General features: G+C 39.7%; 1 protein-coding gene across 8 annotated transcripts in view; it reads left to right on the plus strand.

The window, feature by feature from the left end:
- LOC129105265 (R3H domain-containing protein 2) overlaps positions 1-12490 on the plus strand; it is a 50986-nt gene extending 38496 nt beyond the window's left edge. For all 8 annotated transcript variants that reach the window (XM_054616187.1, XM_054616194.1, XM_054616192.1 and 5 more), the window contains 10 exons: positions 990-1283; positions 5804-5939; positions 6925-7082; positions 7662-7801; positions 8070-8170; positions 9490-9659; positions 9844-9988; positions 10601-10695; positions 11474-11558; positions 12104-12490. In XM_054616187.1, coding sequence (XP_054472162.1) covers positions 990-1283; positions 5804-5939; positions 6925-7082; positions 7662-7801; positions 8070-8170; positions 9490-9659; positions 9844-9988; positions 10601-10695; positions 11474-11558; positions 12104-12474 — 1695 coding nt within the window. In that variant the 3' untranslated portion in view covers positions 12475-12490. The remainder of the gene's footprint in view (positions 1-989; positions 1284-5803; positions 5940-6924; positions 7083-7661; positions 7802-8069; positions 8171-9489; positions 9660-9843; positions 9989-10600; positions 10696-11473; positions 11559-12103) is intronic.
- Positions 12491-23198: the final 10708 nt, after the last annotated feature.

Genomic DNA, 23198 nt, shown 5'->3' on the forward strand with positions numbered 1-23198 from the left:
AAATACATATTGGGGAAAAATGTTTTTTAATCCCACCAGAATTTTACATTTGAGTTACTTTTTTTGGGACGCAAATTTATGTATGTTAGTGTTGTCAGTAATTCATGTTCTTAAGTTACATAGGTTTGTGTTAAGACGTAACAAAAGTATAGAAACTTAAATGTTTCCCTCCCAGAACCAAATGTAACTGGGTTTAAAGATATACTTATTTACATTCGGCAAATTTATTTTAAATGTGTAGTATTTTCTTCCCGCATATATTCACAAAATTATTGAAATTGCAGTGGTCCCATCCTAATCAGAAAAGTGAACATGTTCTGCCAGCAGCGACCGGATGAGTGTTCGTATAGATCTGAACCTTAAAAAGATCTGTCCTCGATTTGTTTGGGGGGAAATGCACTTGTTTCCTGTCAAATGCAAAAACGGATGTGAAGATCCAACAACTGCAGAACTGTGTCCTTCACTTCACATTTTTAAAATAATACTGGATTCAAAAAGAAGATATTGGTATCGATCCTCTAATCTGACTCTTTGTAAGATGGTATAAAGGTTTTTTTTTTTTCCAATATGTCACAGTGTTTCTTTAATAGTCTTATCTAATGTGCTCTCACACGGTTGTTTATGTAGCATTATGGCTTTATGGATACCTTTCAATCCCTCAGACCTCAGTTAGACCACTACTAACTACTTCAAAATCCCAAGAGTCCCTGGCCTAGAGATACCAGCAACAAACAAGACTTATAGCTATACCTACAGATATATAACGCTACATATATAAAGCTTTAGATGGTGACTTATAGCTTTATATTTATAGATGATGCATACAGTTAAAACGCCTGCTGGTGTTTCAGAGTACTGTCTTTGAGTGTTATGTATCACACATGTTGTATTAAATACTGTGTTATCTTGGTTCATACTAATCATCTGGTACTTGTATTTAGTGTTTTGGCAATAACACCCACTAATGACATCATTCCCATTCCTGACAGGGAGAAGAGCTGGCGCCCCAGTTCACCCAGATGACGCTGAGTCGGCAGGGCTCCAGTGAGAACCCTGAGCCTCCACCCATGTATCAGGCTCCTCCCACAGTGCTGTCCCAGCACCCACCTCCTCAGACCAGCTACATCATGGCTACCACCGGTCAGCCTATGCCGCCTCCGTCCGGTTACCAGCCTGCCACTGGACACCCCCATCCTCCACCTCCACCGCCTCCTCCATCCCAGCCTGTCATGCAGGCCCCACCACCCCCACAAGGCTACATGCAGCCCCCTCCACCTCAACAGGTAACGTCATTCTCCACAGGTTGTTGTATATAAAGGTAATCAGATATGGGTTTGAATGTCATAAAGTACTAGACCGAAGCAGTATTTGTCAGAAAGTCATAGTACTATACCTGTGAAATATTTTATCACAATTTTGGGACCTCACCTGCCTGGCATTCTGGTATTCTTTTGTGTGGAAAACACCCCAAATCTAGCATTTTATTGGCTTTAACATACTATAAGTATATTTTGTATTATCTTTATAATAGTAATGTCTTGTTTTGCATTTAAGGCTTGCAGAATTGTCATTTATATCCAAAGAGAATTAGATTCATGAGAAGCAACACAGAAATAAACCAAATTTGACTGTGATGCCTCATTGTTCTCAAGCCACCATACTGAACAATTAAAAAGTATTTTGACGTGGTAGTTTAATATTAATTGAAGTTATTTGTCTATGCTGTTGTTTACTACACTGAACAGAATGATCCCTACATCCCAAAAAGGTTGCAAGCCGTTGCTTTAGAGTATTCACTTCACTTTATTTTGTGAGTAGAAGAGTTGCATTACTGCTGTGGGCAAACACGATTCCGGGAAGAAGTGATGGTATGCATGCTTATCGTTTCTGGCATCAGAGGACTTGCTTGTTGGTGAATTTATGGAGGGAACTTCTATCTACCATCAATGTTATGCATGTGGGGAAGTGTTAAGTTGTCCTTTAGGCTTTAATTCATTTTAAAAACACTGACACCATCTCCGTTCATATCAGACTGTTCCTGCTTCCTTGAGATTTTCGCCACAGATCATGTTCTTTACACCTCATATTAATGAGTGGAAATGTAAAGATTTGTTGATGAAAGAGAAGAGTACACAGTGTTATCATCGCTGTAACATACAGACGCAGAGAGAAAAAGTTGGACTGCTTTATTTTATGTAGCATGAGTGACATGAGAGAAACAGAGTTTGTTAAGGTTGGTTTAAGGGTTTCACCTCAACTCAGTCAACACCCTTTACAGTAAATGTTAACAGGGAAGTAACTACTGATAGTTGTTGTAATAAGACATTTGAGATTGGGCCAACTATGATGAAGTAGGATGAATTGAGAAACAGCAACTACAGTTAACCAACGTTAAACACGGTAGTTTCCTGGTACGATGAAATAGTAACTGCTTCAATTGGCAAGCCAGCTCTACCCACAGCAAATATGTCTCTTTTATTTAACAGTAAACAACCTATTTTGTTGATCAAAGTGTCTATGTATGGTAAAAATAGCATTTCACGCATCCTCATTTAAATTTAGGTTTATGTAAATACCATAGGTGTCACACGATCCTCTTTGTTTCCAGTCTTTCAACTGTAAAAACGGCAATGCTTTATTTTGAATGTCTGTCATTTCTGAAATATTTCCTAGTACAGTACTTTGATTCGTTTCCTGTAATGAACCAGGGACGTCTGCTCTCCACCGCTGTCTGTCTTCTGTCCGTGGTGAAACATTATACACCGTAGATGACAGCAAAACAAAAAAAAGAGACTCGCACTGAGTTTAAATGAAACAAATGCACTTATATAAGGTTGATAACATAAATAGTCTCATCCTGCATTTTGCTGTTTTTTTTATGGTGTGTAGTGTTTTTAACTGCAAGTCGGAGCTCAGCCCCTTCTCTCTCTCTCTCTCTCTCTCTCTCTCTCTCTCACACACACACTCACACACACACTCACTCACTCACTCACACACACACACACACACACACACACACACACACACACACACACACACACACACACACACACACACACACACACACGTAGCCCCTAGACAGGAGGAGAGACGGACAGCTGAGAGTTGATGCGCTGGTTGTGTTGCTGTGAATGAAAGCTTCACTAGTGACAACACCTGTGTGACAGCTGGCGTAAAAAAAACAAAGGATTGGTATCGGGCTCAATATATCCAATACCAAGTTAGAAATGCTTTGATCAGACCTGATACCGATCTTTGAGATCAGATCTGGTCATCCATTGGAATAATTATTTGCAATTTGGTACTAGTCAAAGAGATGGTACAAATTTCCATGGAATAACTATTTAAAGCCAAGAAATATTCCTTCATTATTCATTTATTTTTGGAAACTTATGTGCCTGTACACAGATTTTACGCTTTTGCATGTTCGGCCAACCTGCTGTGCACTGACACACCAGGTTACACTTGCCAAGCCATTAATTGGAAGAGTACCAATGTAACACTTAATAACTTTAAGAACCCGTAAAATAACACGTAACTGTAAACACTTACCCAGTGATGCATAAATATCACAAATTGAGAAGAGCTTTTCTTTTATGAATTCACAACTGGGATGTGATTCCTGTGAAGCAGCAGGATTCACCCAGTGGGGGAGTTTGGTCCTCGCACCCATGTGTCACCTCAGCTCGCCTGTCACATTCTTCTGATTGCAGAGGCGGTGACAATAATGAGTTATCTCACTCTCTTGTCACTCACACTTCTCCTTCCCTCCCTCAGGCTTCTGCTTGAATCCATAAAGTAGTTATTATAATTCATTTGAGCAGAGAGAACTAAATTGACCTGGCCATTAAACACCCTGTGGGAAACATTAGGCCCAGTAATGTTGCTCTGGGGCTAAGTAGTAAAGGAAGATGGTCTGTTTAGTAGAGCTTTTAATAGCTGAAGTGACTAAATTACTTTTTTGATTGGTTATAGTGTTGTGTTCATATGAAGACAATCAGGGGGTCACTATTATCTCCTACAAGCAGTTTGTCTATTAGAGAATATAAACAAAAATTAAGTGCTACTATCACAGGGCCAGAGTGCTTGCTTATGGGACTGTATCATTGAATATATCTTTATGCATACACACACCATTTGACAAATAGTTATGACTTGTTACCGCACTGTAAAACCTGTTTTTTTGTATTTAATTAACTCCGTAACAGCCGTGGCAGAAGGCATTTTTGTTATTGATATGTGGCAGAAATGTCCACTTGGGCTCGAGGATGAGCTGATAAGAATTTGGATGTTAAAGGTCAAGGTCACTGTGACCCCACGTGCATCCCATTCACATGAACGTAATATCTCAGGAATGCCTTGAGGGGGTTTCCTCAAATTTGGTTCAAACGTCCACTTGAACTTGAAGGATGAACTGTTTAGAATTCGGAGATCAAAGGTCACTGTGACCTCACAAAACCCGTAGTGTCCATAACTCAAGAATTCATATAGTAATTATGACAATTTCAGACAAATGACTAATAGGATAAAATGAAGTGATGGCATTTATGTAAACTGCAACTTGACTGGCTGGCGAAGACGTACAACTAAGAGGCAGTAATTCTATTATTTTTATTTTTATAGATCTTATTTTATGCGCTTTTATTGAGCAGTTCCAAGCTCTGACCTATATAGACGGTGTCTTTTTATGCCTTTTATCACCCTACACACCTCCCTGTACTTCATTGTCAGTCTTAGATTTCCAAACAGTATTGGCTGGGAAAGGAAGATGCTCTGTGTTGCTCAATGTGTGGGTGGCCGACGGTGTAACAGGAGTGCAAATATTGACGCCGCTGCAGCCTCTAGATGCTGAATGTTGTCATGTATGCAGATGAAGGAGGAGGCAGGAGCTATCGATCTTCCCTAACACTCAACTTCCTCTCTGTTTGTCCATTTGATGTCTTGTTTGGAAACTCTGAATGCTACATTTAGCCCAGTTGTATAAGTTGCAAGTTGTTCAAGATTCAACGTTGGATACTGAGACCTCTGTAACTGTTGAACAATCGTTCTTATGCTTTCTGTTGAACATTCTCTGTGCACATCACTGTTGATGTGTTGAACACTGACAAGGAAGCAAAGAATGATTTCTAAAGCTATTGCCTTGAATCTGCTATGATAAATATTTTTATCAACAATGGATCCTATGACGACTTATGTGCAAGCCGCAGATAATTGTGGCCCAGCTTTCAAGTCATCGTTTTGGTTTTCCAGTCCAATACTAGTCTTGTATCTCTATGTTGACCTTTTAACTCGATTTTTGGCCAAAGCAGGAGCTGTTTACTTTGCTACCAACCTGACTTGCACCAAACACCAGACATACAAAGCTGGTGGCTAGCTGTTGAACATAGTGGAGCAATTAGCAGCTGGAGCAATTTTCCTAAATAGTTGGTAGAGACAAAAAACAAAGTTAAAGAGAGTGAATATTGGACTTAAAATCATCAGGTGGGCAGACACTTGACTAATGCTAATGTCCTATCTTCTTTTTGTGGAATTAGTAAACTGTTTTCTAGCAAGTTTTCCGTAGCAACTCAAAAGTTTATTACATGTCAGAGTTGTTCTCATAGCTTGTTTCTGCTGCCCCCATGTGGCCAAAAAGTGAGCTATTGCAGGTTTAATGTGCCAAAACAAAGCTGTTTAGTATTTGAGGATTGACGATAATACTGGTATTGTCTCTAGGCCATGTGTGAACAGGATTGGAGTTATTCTTCTCTCATCTTTGTGTATTTATTAATCTCTAAATATTTGTTTTGTTGCTTCTCTTCAGATACAGGTGTCCTACTATCCTCCGGGTCAGTATCCCAGCTCTGGCCAGCAGTACCGTGTCACCCAGCCCATGTCCCACCAGGTGTCTTATCCGGCCCAGCGCACACAACCCATGCCTCAGCCCACACAGCAGTCAGGTTGGTACATTCTGTTATGTTGTCCTGTCATTAACTCAGTTCTATATAGATGAACTGATGGATATAGATAACTAAATAAAGACGTATAATATCAGTGTTTCCTGTGCATTCTTTGTTTAAAATCATCCATTAATACACACACTGTGTAGTTAGTGTTACATATTTATATTGAATCAGAAATAGATCTATGAAAAAAAGAATATAACTTGTTTTACTTATTAGGAGCTCCATCCTCCAGATTCAGTCAACTTAATTTTGTATTTAATTTTATATATTTGTAGTTGTATGTTGTTCACACTCAGTTTTAAGTCTACTAGGTGAAAGGTTGATTTTAAACAACCTTGTTTCTTCATTGTTCTGCCAAGTCAAATATGCTCGGACCAAAATAGAGTTTTTTCCTTTTTTCATGGAAAACCATGTCAGCTTTATCCCTCAGTCTCTTTTTTTTGGGGTCGGCCAAGGACAGTCTGTGTTTGTACAGTAACTGACAAATCAGATACGTCATGAACATCGCAGTCAGTGTATCTTCACATCAATCTATGAGTACTGCCTGGTTCCAAATATTAATTTTGTCATAGTGAATATTTCATTTTAACATACTTAACTTTAAACTTAATTGGTTATGGAGTCTGTTTCGGCTTCTGGGTATTGAAACCATTGTTTTTTGTCAAAATATAAACCTAAAAAGTAAAGAGCTTGTTTTTCTTTTAGCTTTAAGGCCAAAATTGTGGCAACTTGATGTTGCAAAACGCTTCAATCTCGTTGAAAACAATTACAAAAAGCTAAAAAAAACTTCAAACTGTTTTGTTCTGTGTTTGTTGAACTCAACTCTAATTCTGTCCAGTGTGCTGTACAGTGTTTTTTCCTTCAAAGGCAACGGCCCAACTACCCATGTCGTATGTTTTGTTTCTTCTCTCGTACTGTACTCTTCCTTTATCACACTGCTCTAATTCCTCTCCTCCGATTGTTTGTCTGTCGTCATCAGGTCTCCAGACGATGATGCCCAGCCAGCAGCCGAGCTACCAGGGCATGATGGGTGTGCAGCAGCCCCAAAACACCGGTCTGCTCAACTCCCAGAGGGCAGGCATGGGAGGACAAATGCAAAGCATAATGGTTCAGTACCCGCAGATGCCATCATATCAGGTATCAACGCTTTCATATCAGCTTTAGGTTATAAAGCATAAAGGATACAAACAAACAGTTTTATTGTTATAAGTAAGGAAATGAGAATGCCTGGTGTGCTGAACTGTTTAGCCCACCAGTGTCCATATACATGAGGCTGATCTTACCTGGTTAAAAAGCTCCATCTAGTGGTCATTTAAAGCAACAGCTTATGTTCAAGAGGCAAACAAAGCTGAATGACCATTAATCCAAAATCAAGTTACAAGTTTTTCCAACTTCTTGTTATTTCTTTGAGTGCTGTAATTCTCAGGATCCCAAAAAATATACAATTCCTCCTTTTGTAGGCTTTTGGGACATGTTCCCAGGAGTGTATGTTTTCCTGAATATATCTGTTCTTTTATGCGTAAAATATCTGAACAGTGGGTTTGTGTGTTTTGACATACACATACAAAAATATATTGGTATGGTCGGCATTATTCTCCCCGCAGGCCCCTCGGCAAATGTAATTGTTTTGTGTAAACTTCTAAGGAATCTTTTACTTTGATGACTGATATTGGTCTATAGTATTTGACGAGTAGTCTCTCTGGGTTTTTTTTCCAGGTTCCAGTGGGAAATGAAAATCAGCAGGTGGTGCAGCAGCAGTACCAGCAGCAGGTGATGGTGCCAGTCAGCCAGTCTGTCCAGGGGCCCATGCCTGTCTACTACAGTGTTATCACACCCACACAGCAGAATAGCACAAGGTATGTCTGAATACATCACATTCACACAAATGATTGGACATGGTTGGATACTATTGAGTTGGCAATAGTATCCAACCATGTATAGATGTGATATACTTACAAATGTCTGCAAAACAAACTTAACACCTTGGTAAACATATGATACTCAGGAATGTTCTTAATCTTCTGGACAGGTTGTGTTGGTGTCTATCCTCCTGTATGAGTGTGTGTGTTACCTTTCCCCATGCATTTATGTTTTCTCCTCCTTTGTCTGGGTCTAATCCTGCAGCCCGTCGGTCGGTTACCTGCAGCCCCCCAACTCTGAGCAGTACCAGATCACACAGTCGCCGTCCCCTTGCAACCCTCAACAGTTGCAGCAGCAATATTCAGGTGAGACTTGGTGTCAAGAAGTTGTAAAGTGGCAATCAGTAAAATAATAGATATAAAATGGCTTTTATGAAAAGGTTTTTGCATTAATTCATTTTATCTTTATTCTTCATTATTCTCCCAAAGTGAATGCCTGCAGTATTTTGCAATTAAGTGCAATCCAGTGTGCAACTAAATGAGGTGAAAGGTATCTAGGGTAAAGTTCGGAAATAGGTACACAGGGTTCACAGTGTGTAAATAGATGTCCGTAAAAAGGGAATGTTTGAAGAAATGAGAGGAAAAACCTACATGTCAGAAAAAGGCCTTGTGCTCCCATTTGACCTTAAGTAAATGTTGAAGGCAATCATGATCACCTCATCCTTTCAACCTCTGCTCTTGTTTGTGACATTTCAGACTCTGTTTTCAAACTTTCACCCCGATCTGAGACTTAATTCAACAATTGGCCAAAGCTTTGGAGAAGCTTGAATTTTTTCAAAAAAGTCAGAATCTTATTGTGCATGTTTGGGGGAAAAATAAATGTAGTTCATATTTTGGCATTTGCTAGCTTAAAGGGATAGTTCAGATTGTTTGAAGCGGGGGTTGTATGAAGCACTACTTAGTGTGTTTTACCTACAGTAGATGACCATCAGCACACTCCCTGCTTGGAGAAGCAGAGAGGAGTATTGGAGCAAAGAAATGTACTACTATGGGCAGGGGCAGCATAAAAAACGTATTTTAGCCACATAAACAAAGGCCTTACTTCAATATTATTTCAAATATCATCACGGTTTTACCTTGTGGTCAGACAGCACTCTCAGATATAAGATGCTCTCTTCAAAAATACCTCCTTCGACAAAAACTGTAATTTTCCCTGGCAGAACAGAGTTGCTGATCTACAGCGGTCTCGGTCGGTTTATGTATGTGTGATTGTGTGACGTTGGTGAATCCAAATCCTTTAAACACCGATACGCATCATATATGGTCATTCAAAATGGTACATCTCTCAAGTACAGGTCCTTAATGTCCTTAAAATGTTAAATGTTAAAAGTTACTCCTGATTTGTTTGAATGTCAGTTGCTTTACCTGCAAAATCTGAAATCAACCTATTATGCTTACTCCTGTCCTTGATCTTCTATACTTATGTCAATACTTATACCTTTAGTTCCAGAAAAAATCAATTACTTTTACATTTACATTTTACAATTGAGCCACAGAGAGAAGTCCGTGCAAATCCTGGTTCTTAGTCCTCTGCATTAAACCATTTACAGCAATATCTTCCCAATTATTTATTATTAAAACTTCTCTCTACATGTGTGCCTGTCTCTCTCTGTGTGCTCTCTCAGGAGTACCGCCTCCTGGGCCCGGGGTGATGGTCATGCAGCTCAGCGTCCCCAATGGACCACAGCCTTCCCAGAACCCCCCTCTGGTCCAGTGGAACCCATGCAAGTACTACAGCATAGAGCAGAGGCCCAGCAAGCCAGGGGAGCTGTACAAACCGGACAACACTCCACAGGTACATCAATAATATGTGAAGGATCACCTGAATCCAGGCTGTAACGTTCATATCCAGTCAGTCATTCATTCATTCATTATCAGCCCCCTAGTGGTCAACAGGATGGATGACACTGACATGACATGTGTGTTGCAGTATTTAATATTCTATTTAGTATTTAAATAATTCTTCTGTTTGTGTCCAGGCCAGCACTCAGCTGACGAGTCCCCTGGCCTCCCCCACTCAGTCTCCCACCCCGTCTCCCTCCGGTAGCGTCAGCAGCGTCTGTCCAGGCCTGGGACCATTACCCCTCATTTCCCAGTTTCCTCGACCAGGAGGACCAGCTCAAGGTACACACAAACAAGAAGGATGAAAGTTCTTATGTCCACGTGGTTTCTCCTGTTAGATCGTGGGCAAATAAACATGAACAGTTGTGTGCACAAACCCCTGATTAGACTTCTAAACCTGGTCAGGTGGCTTTTGGCCCCGAGCCAATAGCCTCAGCAGGTTCACACTGTGCCATCCTTTGACCCATATTTACACACAGAGCCACGATAACTTCACTGATCAATAGAGCCACTGTCATGCACACTGTTGGAATGCATGATTACACACACAGACTCAGTCTTGCATCAGTCTACAATCCACGTAAGATCACCATGACACAGAACATACACACAACTGTAGTTAAGAGCTACATTAGACCGGTTTACCCTTTTCTAATGGCTTTGTGTGCTTAGCAGTTTTTGTTGTAAGAGAATCTTGAAATATGAAATGAATGGCAGTTCCATTGAATCCATCATCCATCTCCTTTTTAGGCCTTTAGATCTATGTAGCTGTATTGACATTGTTAACTGAGTGGTGATGAGGTTGACCTCACCTTTCTACTCGGGCAATAAAACTCTAAATTGAATGTTCAGGATTGATCGTTTGTATTTTAACTTGTGATTTATATTGTTAAGGTGACGGGCGCTACTCTCTGTTGGGGCAGCCGCTCCAGTACAGCCTGTGTCCTCCTCCCCTAATGCATGGCCAGTCCTCCTACAGCTCCCATCAGGTCAGTGCTGGCCAACCTTTGTACTAATACGAGTCAGATTCATTTGTAAAGGCCGTGATATTGACAGTTCATAATATTATTTTCAACATGCCTTCATGTTAACTATTTATGCATTAAGAAGTGGGCAGTCTTTGATAATTGAACCTGCTTTTTATTCACAAGACATTTCTAGCATGTCTCTCTTCTGTAATTCAGTTTATTTCTGGCTTAAATGGAGCCGTCATGAATTCAACACTAAAAATGTATTTAAATACACCAGCAGGCACACAACTTTGTTTTCTAAGTTGTTTATTGTTCATATTGAATTGGTTGGACAGGAAGTGGTAATTTCTAAAGAGGATCAATTACTTTTTTTTTGACACGTTTATGTAAAAACATAAGAATATATTATGTCCATTAGTTTTCATTTGTTGTTTAAGGGTGGTGAAGGTGTTTGAAATGTGTAAAATAGTTAGTTTTTACTGACCAACTAGTCACCACAAAGTATTTTGGTTCTGTGTATGAATATAAATATTTTTAGGTTGGAAAACAACCTCAAATTTCTTAAATCATGAAATGTTGGAAATAGTCTGAATTCTGCAGCATGTTGTCCAACCAGGAGGAAGTCATAAACCCTTTGAGTTGGCCGTGGGTTTTTTTTGTGCTCACTGGCTTTTGTTGCAACTGTTTGTGTATCTGATAACCAAAGACCAGGTTGATTGATTTGCTTTCATCCCCATCTAGTGTCTTGTTGTGGAACTGTAATAAACTCTTAATATCTGTGTTATGATGTGTTCAGGGCCAAGGAGTAATGAAACACGGGGCACGTGGGAAAAAACAAACACTCAAATCTGCATCGACAGATCTCGGCACGACTGATGTTGGTAAGTTAAAGAGATGCATCATCACAGAGCACAATATCATCTGCCACTGTTACTACATTCTGTTACTATATGTGATCTTATATTTTAAAAGAACTCGATGATTAGAGGAACTGTAATGTTGCTCAGGTGAATGTGTGAAATGTAGATACTGGAGGGCAGTAGTGTGTGTGTGTATAGATGATATCAGCGTTATTGCTGATTATTCCTGTATTGTTTTCCTCATAATCTCCATCTGGTGTGGACACCATTAAACATACCTTGAGTTGGTGAGACTACACTGACACCCTCAGCAGTGCTAGTGCAATTCAACAGCCGTTGAAAATGCAGAGAATTGGATTAGAGTATTCTGCGGTGTCACGTGTCTGCAAACCATAGTTGCCATAAACTGAAAGTCTTTAGCTGAAACAGACGAGCAAACACACGTGGCGTGTCTCTGAACACCTGCATCAGGTCTACAAAGACACATCCAGAGCAAGTGAAGGCTGTTAACATCTTCCGTCTCTCTCTGGCCAACCTCCTCTTTTCTTTTCTTTTTTCTTTCCCAGTGGTGAGTCGAGTACTCGAGGTGACCGACCTGCCAGAGGGCATTTCACGTCCGGAGGCCGAAAAGCTCTTCAACCAGCTGTCGATGTGCGGCGCCAAGATCCAGTGGCTGAAGGAGCCCCAGGGAGGCCGAGGAGGAGGCTGCGGTCCCTGTCATGGCGCGGGGCCCGCCGGGCTCGTGGCCGGCATGGGAGCGAAGGGCGACGGCAACGACCCGGCTCACCTCTACACAGTGGTGGCCGTGTTCCCCAGCACCATGGCCGCCCAGAGCGCTTCCTTCAAACTTAACAACAGCGGGGCCAGCCTCTTCAAACTGAGGGCCGCCAAAAAGAACTATGACCTGCGCGTGCTGGAGAGAGCCAGTTCTCAGTGAAAGGAAAAAGAGAAGGGGGGGGTGGGTTGGGGGGGGGAGGAAAGAAAGGAAGTGGACGAGACAGAACGAAAGAGAGACTCTTGGTGGAGTGGTGGGAAAGGAAGGAGGACTGAGGTGGGGGGGCTGCTCTTAGTGTACAATTTAAAAACATAAACAGACAAAAAAATACTTGAGTTACATGATGTGTCAAATGTACAAAAAGGAAAGAAGGTGTGAATTATGAGGTGGCTGGTGTTTGGTTGCAGATATGATTTCGTTGTTTGTTTTTATTCATTGTTTTTTTTTTTTTTTTTTTTTTGTATTTATATAGCAGAAGAGCACACAAGACACACGAGCATGTGTTTCACTGTTGCCGTGGAGTGTGTGCTGCCATTATACAAAAAACACAAGAAATGCCACACACACACACACACACACACACACACACACACACACACACACACACACACACACACACACACACGGACACACACACACCCGGAGACACAGACAGACACACAAACGCAGGCAGCAGGGTCACGTAGCACATAACAAAAACACACTGGACAGTCGACCTCAGTCAAACCTGTTCCTCCTCCCTCTGCTCTCCGCACCTCCTTCCTTTTCCTCCCTTATTCTGCCGACGCTTTCTCTCCTCCCCCTCCCCCCGTCACCCGGTCGTCTCTTGATCCCACATATTTATACATTTTCATAAGCACAGTTGCGCACTCTCAGCTTTTCCCACTGTCGCTCTCTTTTCTTGCCATGTCTCATACTTTATCTCTCTCTGCTCCTCCGTCCCTCTCATGAACTCTCTCTCTCTCTCTCTCTCTCTCTCTCCACTCTTGCTTTCTGTTTTGCCTTACTGCTGTTGTGGGTTTCTGTATTGCGCTGTTTTTTTTTTTTTTTTTTTTTTTTTTTCCTCAGAAGTTTATTCTTTTTTTGTTTTTTGGGATTCAATATATTTATATAAGTGATGTAAGGAATAAAAGAAATCTATATATTCAGTGATTTTTCTTTTCTTTTCCCCTGAGTGAAAAAGTTTAGGTCTTCCTTTTATCCTTTACTCCTTCCCTCTTCATCCCCGTCTCCTCTTTCCTAGATTTGTTTCCTCCTCCTTACTGCCCTCTACCTCACTTCTTCGCTCCTCTCCTCTCTCCCTAAACTGCCCCACCCCCGCCCCGCTCCACCCCGACGCCCCCCTTGTGTTTGCGTTTTTTCGTTGACAGCTGTGCAGAACGTATCAGAAGAAGTAGTTAAAGTGCACAATGATTGCATATGTCTACTGTAAATTTTATTTAATCTGTTATTTTTTGTTTGTTTTTAAAAATATAAAAGTCAAGAAAAAATCTATCAAAACCTCTTCTGTGTCATGTGGTTCATTGTTTCTTTATTGAAGCTGTCTTAGTGAGGTGACCTCCCACAACAGCTTCACTGCTCCTTGGTATCAGTTCTAGAAGTCTTTAACTGTAATTGTAAAGATATTCCTTCATTTTGTGTTTTGATAATGATGTGTTTATTTGTCTGTACTAGAGAAAAGTTTAAATCATTTTGTAGCTACAGAGGAAGCCATGTGAAATATGCTCAATGGTGTCAGTTAGGTTTGACGCCATTTAGCAGATGACAAGTTTTATATTAAAATATTTTAAAAAAAAAACATGTAATGAAGGAGCTCGAAAGAAGTGAGGTTACCAGAGTTTGCAGCCCACTCCTCATCTCTGCTTTGGTCTCGCAGCTCCAGTCAACAATAAATGGTAACATGCATTCTTTCTAGTCATTCAAAGCGCTTTAAACTTCATGTCAACATTCACACACTCACCTTACAGCCTTCAGGAGAAAATCGTGGTTCAGTATCTTGCCCAAGCCAAGGTCACGTGGACCTGAGGAGCCAATGACCGAACCACAGAGTGCAACGTCATTTGGTGGAGTGGTCTTTATATGATGAAACTTTTCTCTATAGCGCCACTCAGGACAAACTCTAGACAAGGCTCTAAGAATAACTTAAGTGTCAGTATTATAAAGGTTTTTAGTACATTTTTGACCTCAGAAACAGCAGTGGAAAAGTTAATTAATTGTCTGTTCAGTTGCTTTTAATCATAAGTGATTTTCACCAGCAGATTAGGTTTTTCCTTTTTTGTCATGGAAATATATGAGAGAAGTCCTACAATTTGACCAAAAACGATTAAAATGAGCAGAACCTACTTAAATGGATTATCAATGTTGGGATGTTACGTAGTAATACCAACAGAGCCAGGACATCATTTAACCTTATACCACACAGCACAAATATAATCAGTTTATTTATTTTTAGTTAATTAATTAATTAATTGTATTTATTTATGAGGTAGTAGAGATATGGAATAGAGTGGTATGGTAGCAGAGGAAGTTTTGTTTATTTATATTTTGTATGGCAGGAAGTTAAGGTAGAAAGTAGAGAAAGGGAATAGAATAGAGGGTAAGATAGTAGAGGAAAGTATTTTATTTAAATTAGTTTTAACAGGAAAAGTAAGGTAGTAGTAAAGGGAGGTGGTTTTTTTAGTGGGAAAGGTAGGTAGTAGAGGGAAGTATTTCTTGTTTAGTAGGAAAGTGAAGTATTTTTTGTGGGAAAGGTAGTAAAGGCAAGTATTTGTTTTAGTAGGTAAGGAAGTATTTTTTGTGGGAAAAAGGGAAGTTTTTTTAGGTAGTAGAGGGAAAGTATTTTTTGTGAAAGGTAGGTAATAGAGGGGAGTATTTTTTGTAGGAAATGTAAGGTAGTAGAGGGAAGTATTTTGTGGGTAAGGTAGTAGAGGGAAGTATTTTATTTAAATTAGTTTTAGCAGGAAAGGTAAGGTAGTAAAGGGAAGTATTTTTTGTTAAGTAGGAAAGGGAAGTATTTTTTGTTAAACAAAGTATTATTTGTTTTTTTAATAGGAAAGGTAGGTAGTAGAGGGAAGTATTTTTTTTTAGTAGGAAAGGTAAGGTAGTAGAGGGAAGTATTTTTTTGTTAAGTAGGAAAGGTAAACAAAGTAGAGGGAAATATTTTTTTAGTAGGAAAGGTAGTAGTAGGGAAGTATTTTTTGTTTAGTAGGAAAGGTAGTAGTTTTTTTAATAGGGAAGTATTTTTTTTAGTAGGAAAGGTAAGGTAGTAGAGGGAAGTATTTTGTGTTTAGTAGTCAAGGTAAGGTAGTAGAGGGAAGTATTTTGTTTTGTTTTGTAGGAAAGAGAAGTATTTTTTGTCGTAGCTTGTCACTCATCAACGTTACTGTAGAACCAGCAGCTCCAGAACAGCCAGATCCTTTTCAGCAAGGATGTTTTTTTCAGAGCAGCCTGACGTGGAGCTGAAGGAGATTCACCAGACTGATGACAATAAAAGCTCCTCACCTCGGTCTGTGTTACAGACGTGGGTGGGCTTTCTCTTTTATCAGGGAACAGGACCTCATCCTTCAAGCAAGCTGTTGGGAACCGGTCGATGGAGTGTGAAGGTGTGGTGTTTCCAATGTCGTCCTCCTCTTCTGCGTAATCCTCTAACACACCAGGGAGTGGGATTTAATATTTATTAATATTTTTCATGGAGGGAAGTTAAGGTAGAAAGTAGAGAAAGGGAATAGAATAGAGGGTAAGTTAGAAGAGGAAAGTATTTTATTTAAATTAGTTTTAGTAGGAAAGGTAAGGTGGTAACAGGAAGTATTTTTTTGTTTAGTAGGAAAGGGAAGTCTTTTTTTTTGGAAAGGTAGTAAAGGGAAGTGTTTATTTAGTGGGAAAGGTAGGTAGTAGAGGGAAGTAATTTTTGTGGGTAAGGTAGTAGAGGGGAGTTTTTGTGTTGTTCAGTAGGAAAGGTAAGGTAGTAGAGGAAAGTATTTTATTTAAATTAGTTTTAGTAGGAAAGGTAAGGTAGTAAAGGGAAGTATTTTTGTTAAAAGTAGGTAGGTAGGAGGGAAGTAGTTAAAGGTTTTTTTAGTAGGAAAGGGAAGTATTTTTTGGGGAAAAGGTAAGGTAGTAGAGGGAAGTATTTTTTCGTTAAGTAGGAAAGGGAAGTATTTTTTGTTTAGTAGGAAAGGGAAGTATTTTTTGTAGGAAAGGTAGTACAGGGAAGTATTTTCTTTTTAGTAGGAAAGGTAAGGTAGTAAAGGGAAGTATTTTTTTCATTTTTTTTTAGTAGAGGAAGTATTTTGTGGGTAAGGTAGTAGAGGGAAAGTATTTTTTTAAATTAGTTTTAGTAGGAAAGGTAAGGTAGTAAAGGGAAGTATTTTTTTAAACAAAGTATTATTTATTTTTTAGTAGGAAAGGTAGTAGTAGGTAGTCAAGGTAAAATTAGGTAAGGGAAGTATTTTTTTAGTAGGAAAGGTAAGGTAGTAAAGGGAAGTATTTTTGTTAAGTAGGTAAAAGTAATTTTTTTTAGTAGGAAAGGGAAGTATTTTTTTCGGAAAAGGTAAGGTAGGTAGAGGGAAGTATTTTTTTCATTAGTAGGTAAGGGAAGTATTTTTTGTTAAAGGAAAGGGAATTTTTTTTTTAATAGGAAAGGTAGGTAGTAGAGGGAAGTATTTTTTTTTAGTAGGAAAGGTAAGGTTTTTTTTATTTTCTTTTAGAGGGAAAGGTAGGTAGTAGAGGGAAGTTTTTGTGTTGTCTAGTAGGAAAGGTAAGGTAGTAGAGGAAATAATTTTTTGTTAAGTAGGTAAGGGAAGTATTTTTTGTTAATTAGGTAAGGGAAGTATTTTTTGTTAAACAAAGTATTATTTATTTTTTTAATAGGAAAGGTAGGTAGTAGAGGGAAGTATTTTTTTTATTTTGTTTAGTAGGAAAGGAAAGGTAGTAGAGAGAAGTATTTTTTGTTGTAGTAGGAAAGGTAGGTAGTAGAATTTTGTGTGAAAGGTAGTAGTAGGGGAAATATTTTTTGTTAATTAGGTAAGAGAAGTAATTTTTTTAGTAGGAAAGGTAAGGTAGTAGAGGGAAGTATTTTGTTTTGTTTTGTAGGAAAGAGAAGTATTTTTGTTTTTTTTGTCGTAGCTTGTCACTCATCAACGTTACTGTAGAACCAGCAGCTCCAGAACAGCCAGATCCTTTTCAGCAAGGATTTTTTTTTTTTCAGAGCAGCCTGACGTGGAGCTGAAGGAGATTCACCAGACTGATGACAATAAAAGCTCCTCACCTCGGTCTGTGTTACAGACGTGGGTGGGCTTTCTCTTTTATCAGGGAACAGGACCTCATCCTTCAAGCAAGCTGTTGGGAACCGGTCGATGGAGTGTGAAGGTGTGGTGTTTCCAATGTCGTTGTCCTCTTCTGCGTAATCCTCTAACACACCAGGGAGTGGGATTTAATATTTATTAATATTTTTCATGGAGGGAAGTTAAGGTAGAAAGTAGAGAAAGGGAATAGAATAGAGGGTAAGTTAGAAGAGGAAAGTATTTTATTTAAATTAGTTTTAGTAGGAAAGGTAAGGTGGTAACAGGAAGTATTTTCTTGTTTAGTAGGAAAGGGAAGTCTTTTTTTTTGGAAAGGTAGTAAAGGGAAGTGTTTTTTTAGTGGGAAAGGTAGGTAGTAGAGGGAAGTATTTTTGTGGGTAAGGTAGTAGAGGGGAGTTTTTGTGTTGTTCAGTAGGAAAGGTAAGGTAGTAGAGGAAAGTATTTTTTAAATTAGTTTTTTAAAGGTAGTAAAGGGAAGTAATTTTTTTAGTTGGAAAGGTAAGGTAGTAGAGGGAAGTATTTTTTTTAGTAGGAAAGGGGAAGTATTTTTTTTTGTAGGAAAGGTAGTAGAGGGAAGTATTTTTTATAGTGGGAAAGGTAAGGTAGTAAAGGGAAGTATTTTTTTCATTTTCTTTTAGAGGGAAAGGTAGGGAGTAGAGGGAAGTATTTTGTGGGTAAGGTAGTAGAGGGGAGTTTTTGTGTTGTTTAGTAGGAAAGGTAAGGTAGTAGAGGAAAGTATTTTATTTAAATTAGTTTTAGTTGGAAAGTTAAGGTAGTAAAGTATTTTTTATTAAGGTAGTAGGGGTAAGTAGGTAAGGGAAGTATTTTTTTAGTAGGAAAGGGAAGTAGAAAAGGTAGTAGTAGGGAAGTATTTTTTCATTAAGTAGGAAAGGGAAGTATTTTTTGTTTAGTAGGAAAGGGAAGTATTTTTTGTAGGAAAGGTAGTACAGGGAAGTATTTTTTTTTAGTAGGAAAGGTAAGGTTTTTTTTATTTTATTTTAGAGGGAAAGGTAGGTAGTAGAGGGCAGTTTTTGTGTTGTTTAGTAGGAAAGGTAAGGTAGTAGAGGAAATAATTTTTTGTTAAGTAGGTAAGGGAAGTATTTTTTGCTTAGTAGGTAAGGGAAGTATTTTTTGTTAAACAAAGTATTATTTGTTTTTTTAATAGGAAAGGTAGGTAGTAGAGGGAAGTATTTTTTTATTTTGTTTAGTAGGAAAGGAAAGGTAGTAGAGAGAAGTATTTTCTGTGGGAAATGTAAGGTAGTAGAGGGAAATATTTTTTGTTAATTAGGTAAGAGAAGTAATTTTTTTAGTAGGAAAGGTAAGGTAGTAGAGGGAAGTATTGTGTGTTGTTTAGTAGGAAAGGTGAGGTAGTAGAGGGAAGTATTTTGTTTTGTTTTGTAGGAAAGAGAAGTATTTTTTGTCGTAGCTTGTCACTCATCAACGTTACTGTAGAACCAGCAGCTCCAGAACAGCCAGATCCTTTTCAGCAAGGATGTTTTTTTTTCAGAGCAGCCTGACGTGGAGCTGAAGGAGATTCACCAGACTGATGACAATAAAAGCTCCTCACCTCGGTCTGTGTTACAGACGTGGGTGGGCTTTCTCTTTTATCAGGGAACAGGACCTCATCCTTCAAGCAAGCTGTTGGGAACCGGTCGATGGAGTGTGAAGGTGTGGTGTTTCCAATGTCGTCCTCCTCTTCTGCGTAATCCTCTAACACACCAGGGAGTGGGATTTAATATTTATTAATATTTTTCATGGAGGGAAGTTAAGGTAGAAAGTAGAGAAAGGGAATAGAATAGAGGGTAAGTTAGAAGAGGAAAGTATTTTATTTAAATTAGTTTTAGTAGGAAAGGTAAGGTGGTAACAGGAAGTATTTTTTTGTTTAGTAGGAAAGGGAAGTCTTTTTTTTTGGAAAGGTAGTAAAGGGAAGTGTTTATTTAGTGGGAAAGGCAGTAGAGGGGAGTTTTTGTGTTGTTTAGTAGGAAAGGTAAGGTAGTAGAGGAAAGTATTTTTTTGTTTAGTAGGAAAGGGAAGTATTTTTTGTAGGAAAGGTAGTACAGGGAAGTGTTTTTTTAGTGGGAAAGGTAGTAGAGGGGAGTTTTTGTGTTGTTCAGTGGGAAAGGTAAGGTAGTAGAGGAAAGTATTTTATTTAAATTAGTTTTAGTAGGAAAGGTAGGTAGTAAAGGGAAGTATTTTTGTTAAGTAGGTAAGGGAAGTAATTTTTTTAGTAGGAAAGGGAAGTATTTTTTGGGGAAAAGGTAAGGTAGTAGAGGGAAGTATTTTTTCGTTAAGTAGGAAAGGGAAGTATTTTTTGTTTAGTAGGAAAGGGAAGTATTTTTTGTAGGAAAGGTAGTACAGGGAAGTATTTTCTTTTTAGTAGGAAAGGTAAGGTAGTAAAGGGAAGTATTTTTTTCATTTTCTTTTAGAGGGAAAGGTAGGGAGTAGAGGGAAGTATTTTGTGGGTAAGGTAGTAGAGGGAAGTATTTTTTATAGTTGGAAAGTTAAGGTAGTAGAGGGAAGTATTTTTTATAGTGGGAAAGGTAAGGTAGTAAAGGGAAGTATTTTTTGTGGGAAAGGTAGTAAAGGGAAGTATTTTTTATAGTGGGAAAGGTAGGTAGTAGAGGGAAGTATTTTTTCATTAAGTAGGAAAGGGAAGTATTTTTTGTTTAGTAGGAAAGGGAATTATTTTTTGTAGGAAAGGTAGTACAGGGAAGTATTTTTTTTTTTAGGAGGAAGTATTTTTTGTTTTTTTTTAGGAGGAAAGGTAAGGTTTTTTTTATTTTATTTTAGAGGGAAAGGTAGGTAGTAGAGGGAAGTATTTTGTGGGTAAGGTAGTAGAGGGCAGTTTTTGTGTTGTTTAGTAGGAAAGGTAAGGTAGTAGAGGAAAGTATTTTTTGTTAATTAGGTAAGGGAAGTAATTTTTTTAGTAGGAAAGGTAAGGTAGTAGAGGGAAGTATTTTGTTTTGTTTTGTAGGAAAGAGAAGTATTTTTTGTCGTAGCTTGTCACTCATCAACGTTACTGTAGAACCAGCAGCTCCAGAACAGCCAGATCCTTTTCAGCAAGGATGTTTTTTTTTCAGAGCAGCCTGACGTGGAGCTGAAGGAGATTCACCAGACTGATGACAATAAAAGCTCCTCACCTCGGTCTGTGTTACAGACGTGGGTGGGCTTTCTCTTTTATCAGGGAACAGGACCTCATCCTTCAAGCAAGCTGTTGGGAACCGGTCGATGGAGTGTGAAGATGTGGTGTTTCCAATGTCGTTGTCCTCTTCTGCGTAATCCTCTAACACCAGAGGAGTGGAGTTATAATAACTCAAGGGCAACGAGCAGATTTCTGATTTGGCTGATGGAGATGAGGAGAGTTTGCATCCAGATGACATTTTACTGGATGATATATTTGTGTCCTCACCAATTTTTTCACCTGAAGTGGGACAGACCTTAATCCCCTGCCAACTAGGAAAGCAGCACTTCAGAGACTTCTTTTTCTCGACTCTGATGCTGTTCGCATCAGCCAACTGGTCATCTTTTGGCTCTCGATTTGATTGCTTCTGTTTGATGGAATTATTGATCGTCTTGAGGAGGGATTCCATCGCCCGGGTAACAAATGTCTTGCATGCTCTGCATCTTGAGAATTTGCAGCAGGTGACAGAACGGACATTAGAGGATCGTCCACTCAGTGAGGCTAGTATGGTCTCCGACAGAATCGATTGGATCTCATTAGAAATTACTTTCTTTGCATTGGGTGTCATGCTAATAGACGTGTCCGTAGCAGTCAAATAATAGAAAGCCCTGTTGACAGAGGTTTTCAACATCTGCTGGAAAAAGTTTTGTAGGGAATTCATGTCTTGTAATTGAAAATGAGCAATTATCTCCATGAAGTCATTCAACACCTCCAAACACATTTTAGCTAGCTTGTCTTTCAACTCATTGTTGTAGACATATTTGCTGTCTTCCATCTCCTCTGGTGTTACATCCTTGTCCTTTAAAAGTTCCAGAGGGACAGAGCTGAGTTCGGCTTTCTCACCAGTCTTGAATTCCTCACTGGAGCCGATTGAGACAGCGGGAAACACCTTTTTAGTGGACAAACAGTCGGATGATTTCATGTTTTTTGTCATGTCTTGGGGAATTATCTCTTGTGTGACGTCCTCCACCCTCACATTATCATCCTTTTTGTACTCCTGAGGGGGTGCGTCCACTTTCAAGAAGGACTCGTCTTCAGGAAATGGAGATCCTGGTTTTGCCACATTAGTGTTTTCTAATGTTGAGTCTCTGCTGGCTGAGCCGACGACCTCATCGACATGTTCTGCACCTGGTAGAACCGAGGAGGGTCCTAGTGTTGCATCCTTCTCTGTGACCAGGTCGTTGTTTGTCGATTCATCCTGGACACACTCTGGTGTGAAGTCTTCTACATCGATCAGTTCCAAAGGTAGAGGTGTAAGGACTGCTCTCTCAGGATTTCTCTCTTTGATTTTCGCAGCCTTGATGTCCTCATTGGAGCTGATTGAGGCAGTGGGGGACGTCTCTTTAGGAGATGGGCAGACGGGTGAATCGATGTTTTTCTTTGGGTCTTGGGGAGATTTGGATGGAGTGACGTCCTCTTCACTCCAAACGAACTCCAGAGGGACAGGGCTCAAGTTTATGTCCTCATTGAAGCTGATTGAGGCAGTGGGGGACGTCTCTTTAGGAGACGTGCAGACGGGTGAATCCTTGTTTTTCACCGGGTCTTGGGGAAATTTCGATGGAGTGACGTCCTCTTCACTCCCAACCAACTCCAGGGGGACAGGGCTCAAGTTTATGTCCTCAATGGAGCCCATTAAGGAAGTGAGAGACGCTTCTTCAGGAGATGGAGAGTCACTATTTTCTGACTCCAGATCATCATCCCACTCTGGTTCCGGTGCCAGCTGGACCCTTTTCTTTGGCTTTGCTTTCAAGAGCCGATTCCATCCAGACTTCATCCTGTCATAGACACTTTTACCCCGTCCTGCAGATTGTTTTTGACGTAAAGTCTTGAAATGAGTGCGTGTGGACTCACTGCAGGATGACTCAACGATCTCCTCCGTAATTTCCGCTCCAGAGGGTTCTGGTGTCACAATCTTGTCTGTGTCAACATTTTCTACCTGAACAACAGACTTCACTGCATCATGTTCTGTTACATCCTCATGCTCCAGATCATCAATAAACAGAGGGTCTGAGCTCGGGTCTTCGGGACACGGAGAGCCGTTCAAATCCTGTTCTGCTGTGGTTTCTTTCGGTTTGAAGAAGCTATCTAAGTTATCCTTGAACCTCTGGTAAATCGTTGTGCCTGAAGATTTCTCAATCGACTTCTGTGGACTGATGGGTGAAGTTGTATCTTGGACAACATGCACTAATGGTGCTGGTGTTGAGTCCACCTCAGTGTCTTCCTGTGTGTCTTGCAGTGTCTCTCCTTGGTGCTCTGCAAACATTCGCCGGATGCTGAAAAACCTTGGCAACTCCTGCTCAACCTTTTGGTTTGTGTGACTAGAAGCTGAGGATTTGTTTTCATCACCTTCTTCTGGCTTTAGTGGTTCCTCAGCCTTCCACCTGGAGATGTCCTGCATCAGCTCA

The sequence above is a fragment of the Anoplopoma fimbria genome, chromosome 17 (assembly GCF_027596085.1).
Source record: "Anoplopoma fimbria isolate UVic2021 breed Golden Eagle Sablefish chromosome 17, Afim_UVic_2022, whole genome shotgun sequence".
Lineage (NCBI taxonomy): Eukaryota > Metazoa > Chordata > Actinopteri > Perciformes > Anoplopomatidae > Anoplopoma > Anoplopoma fimbria.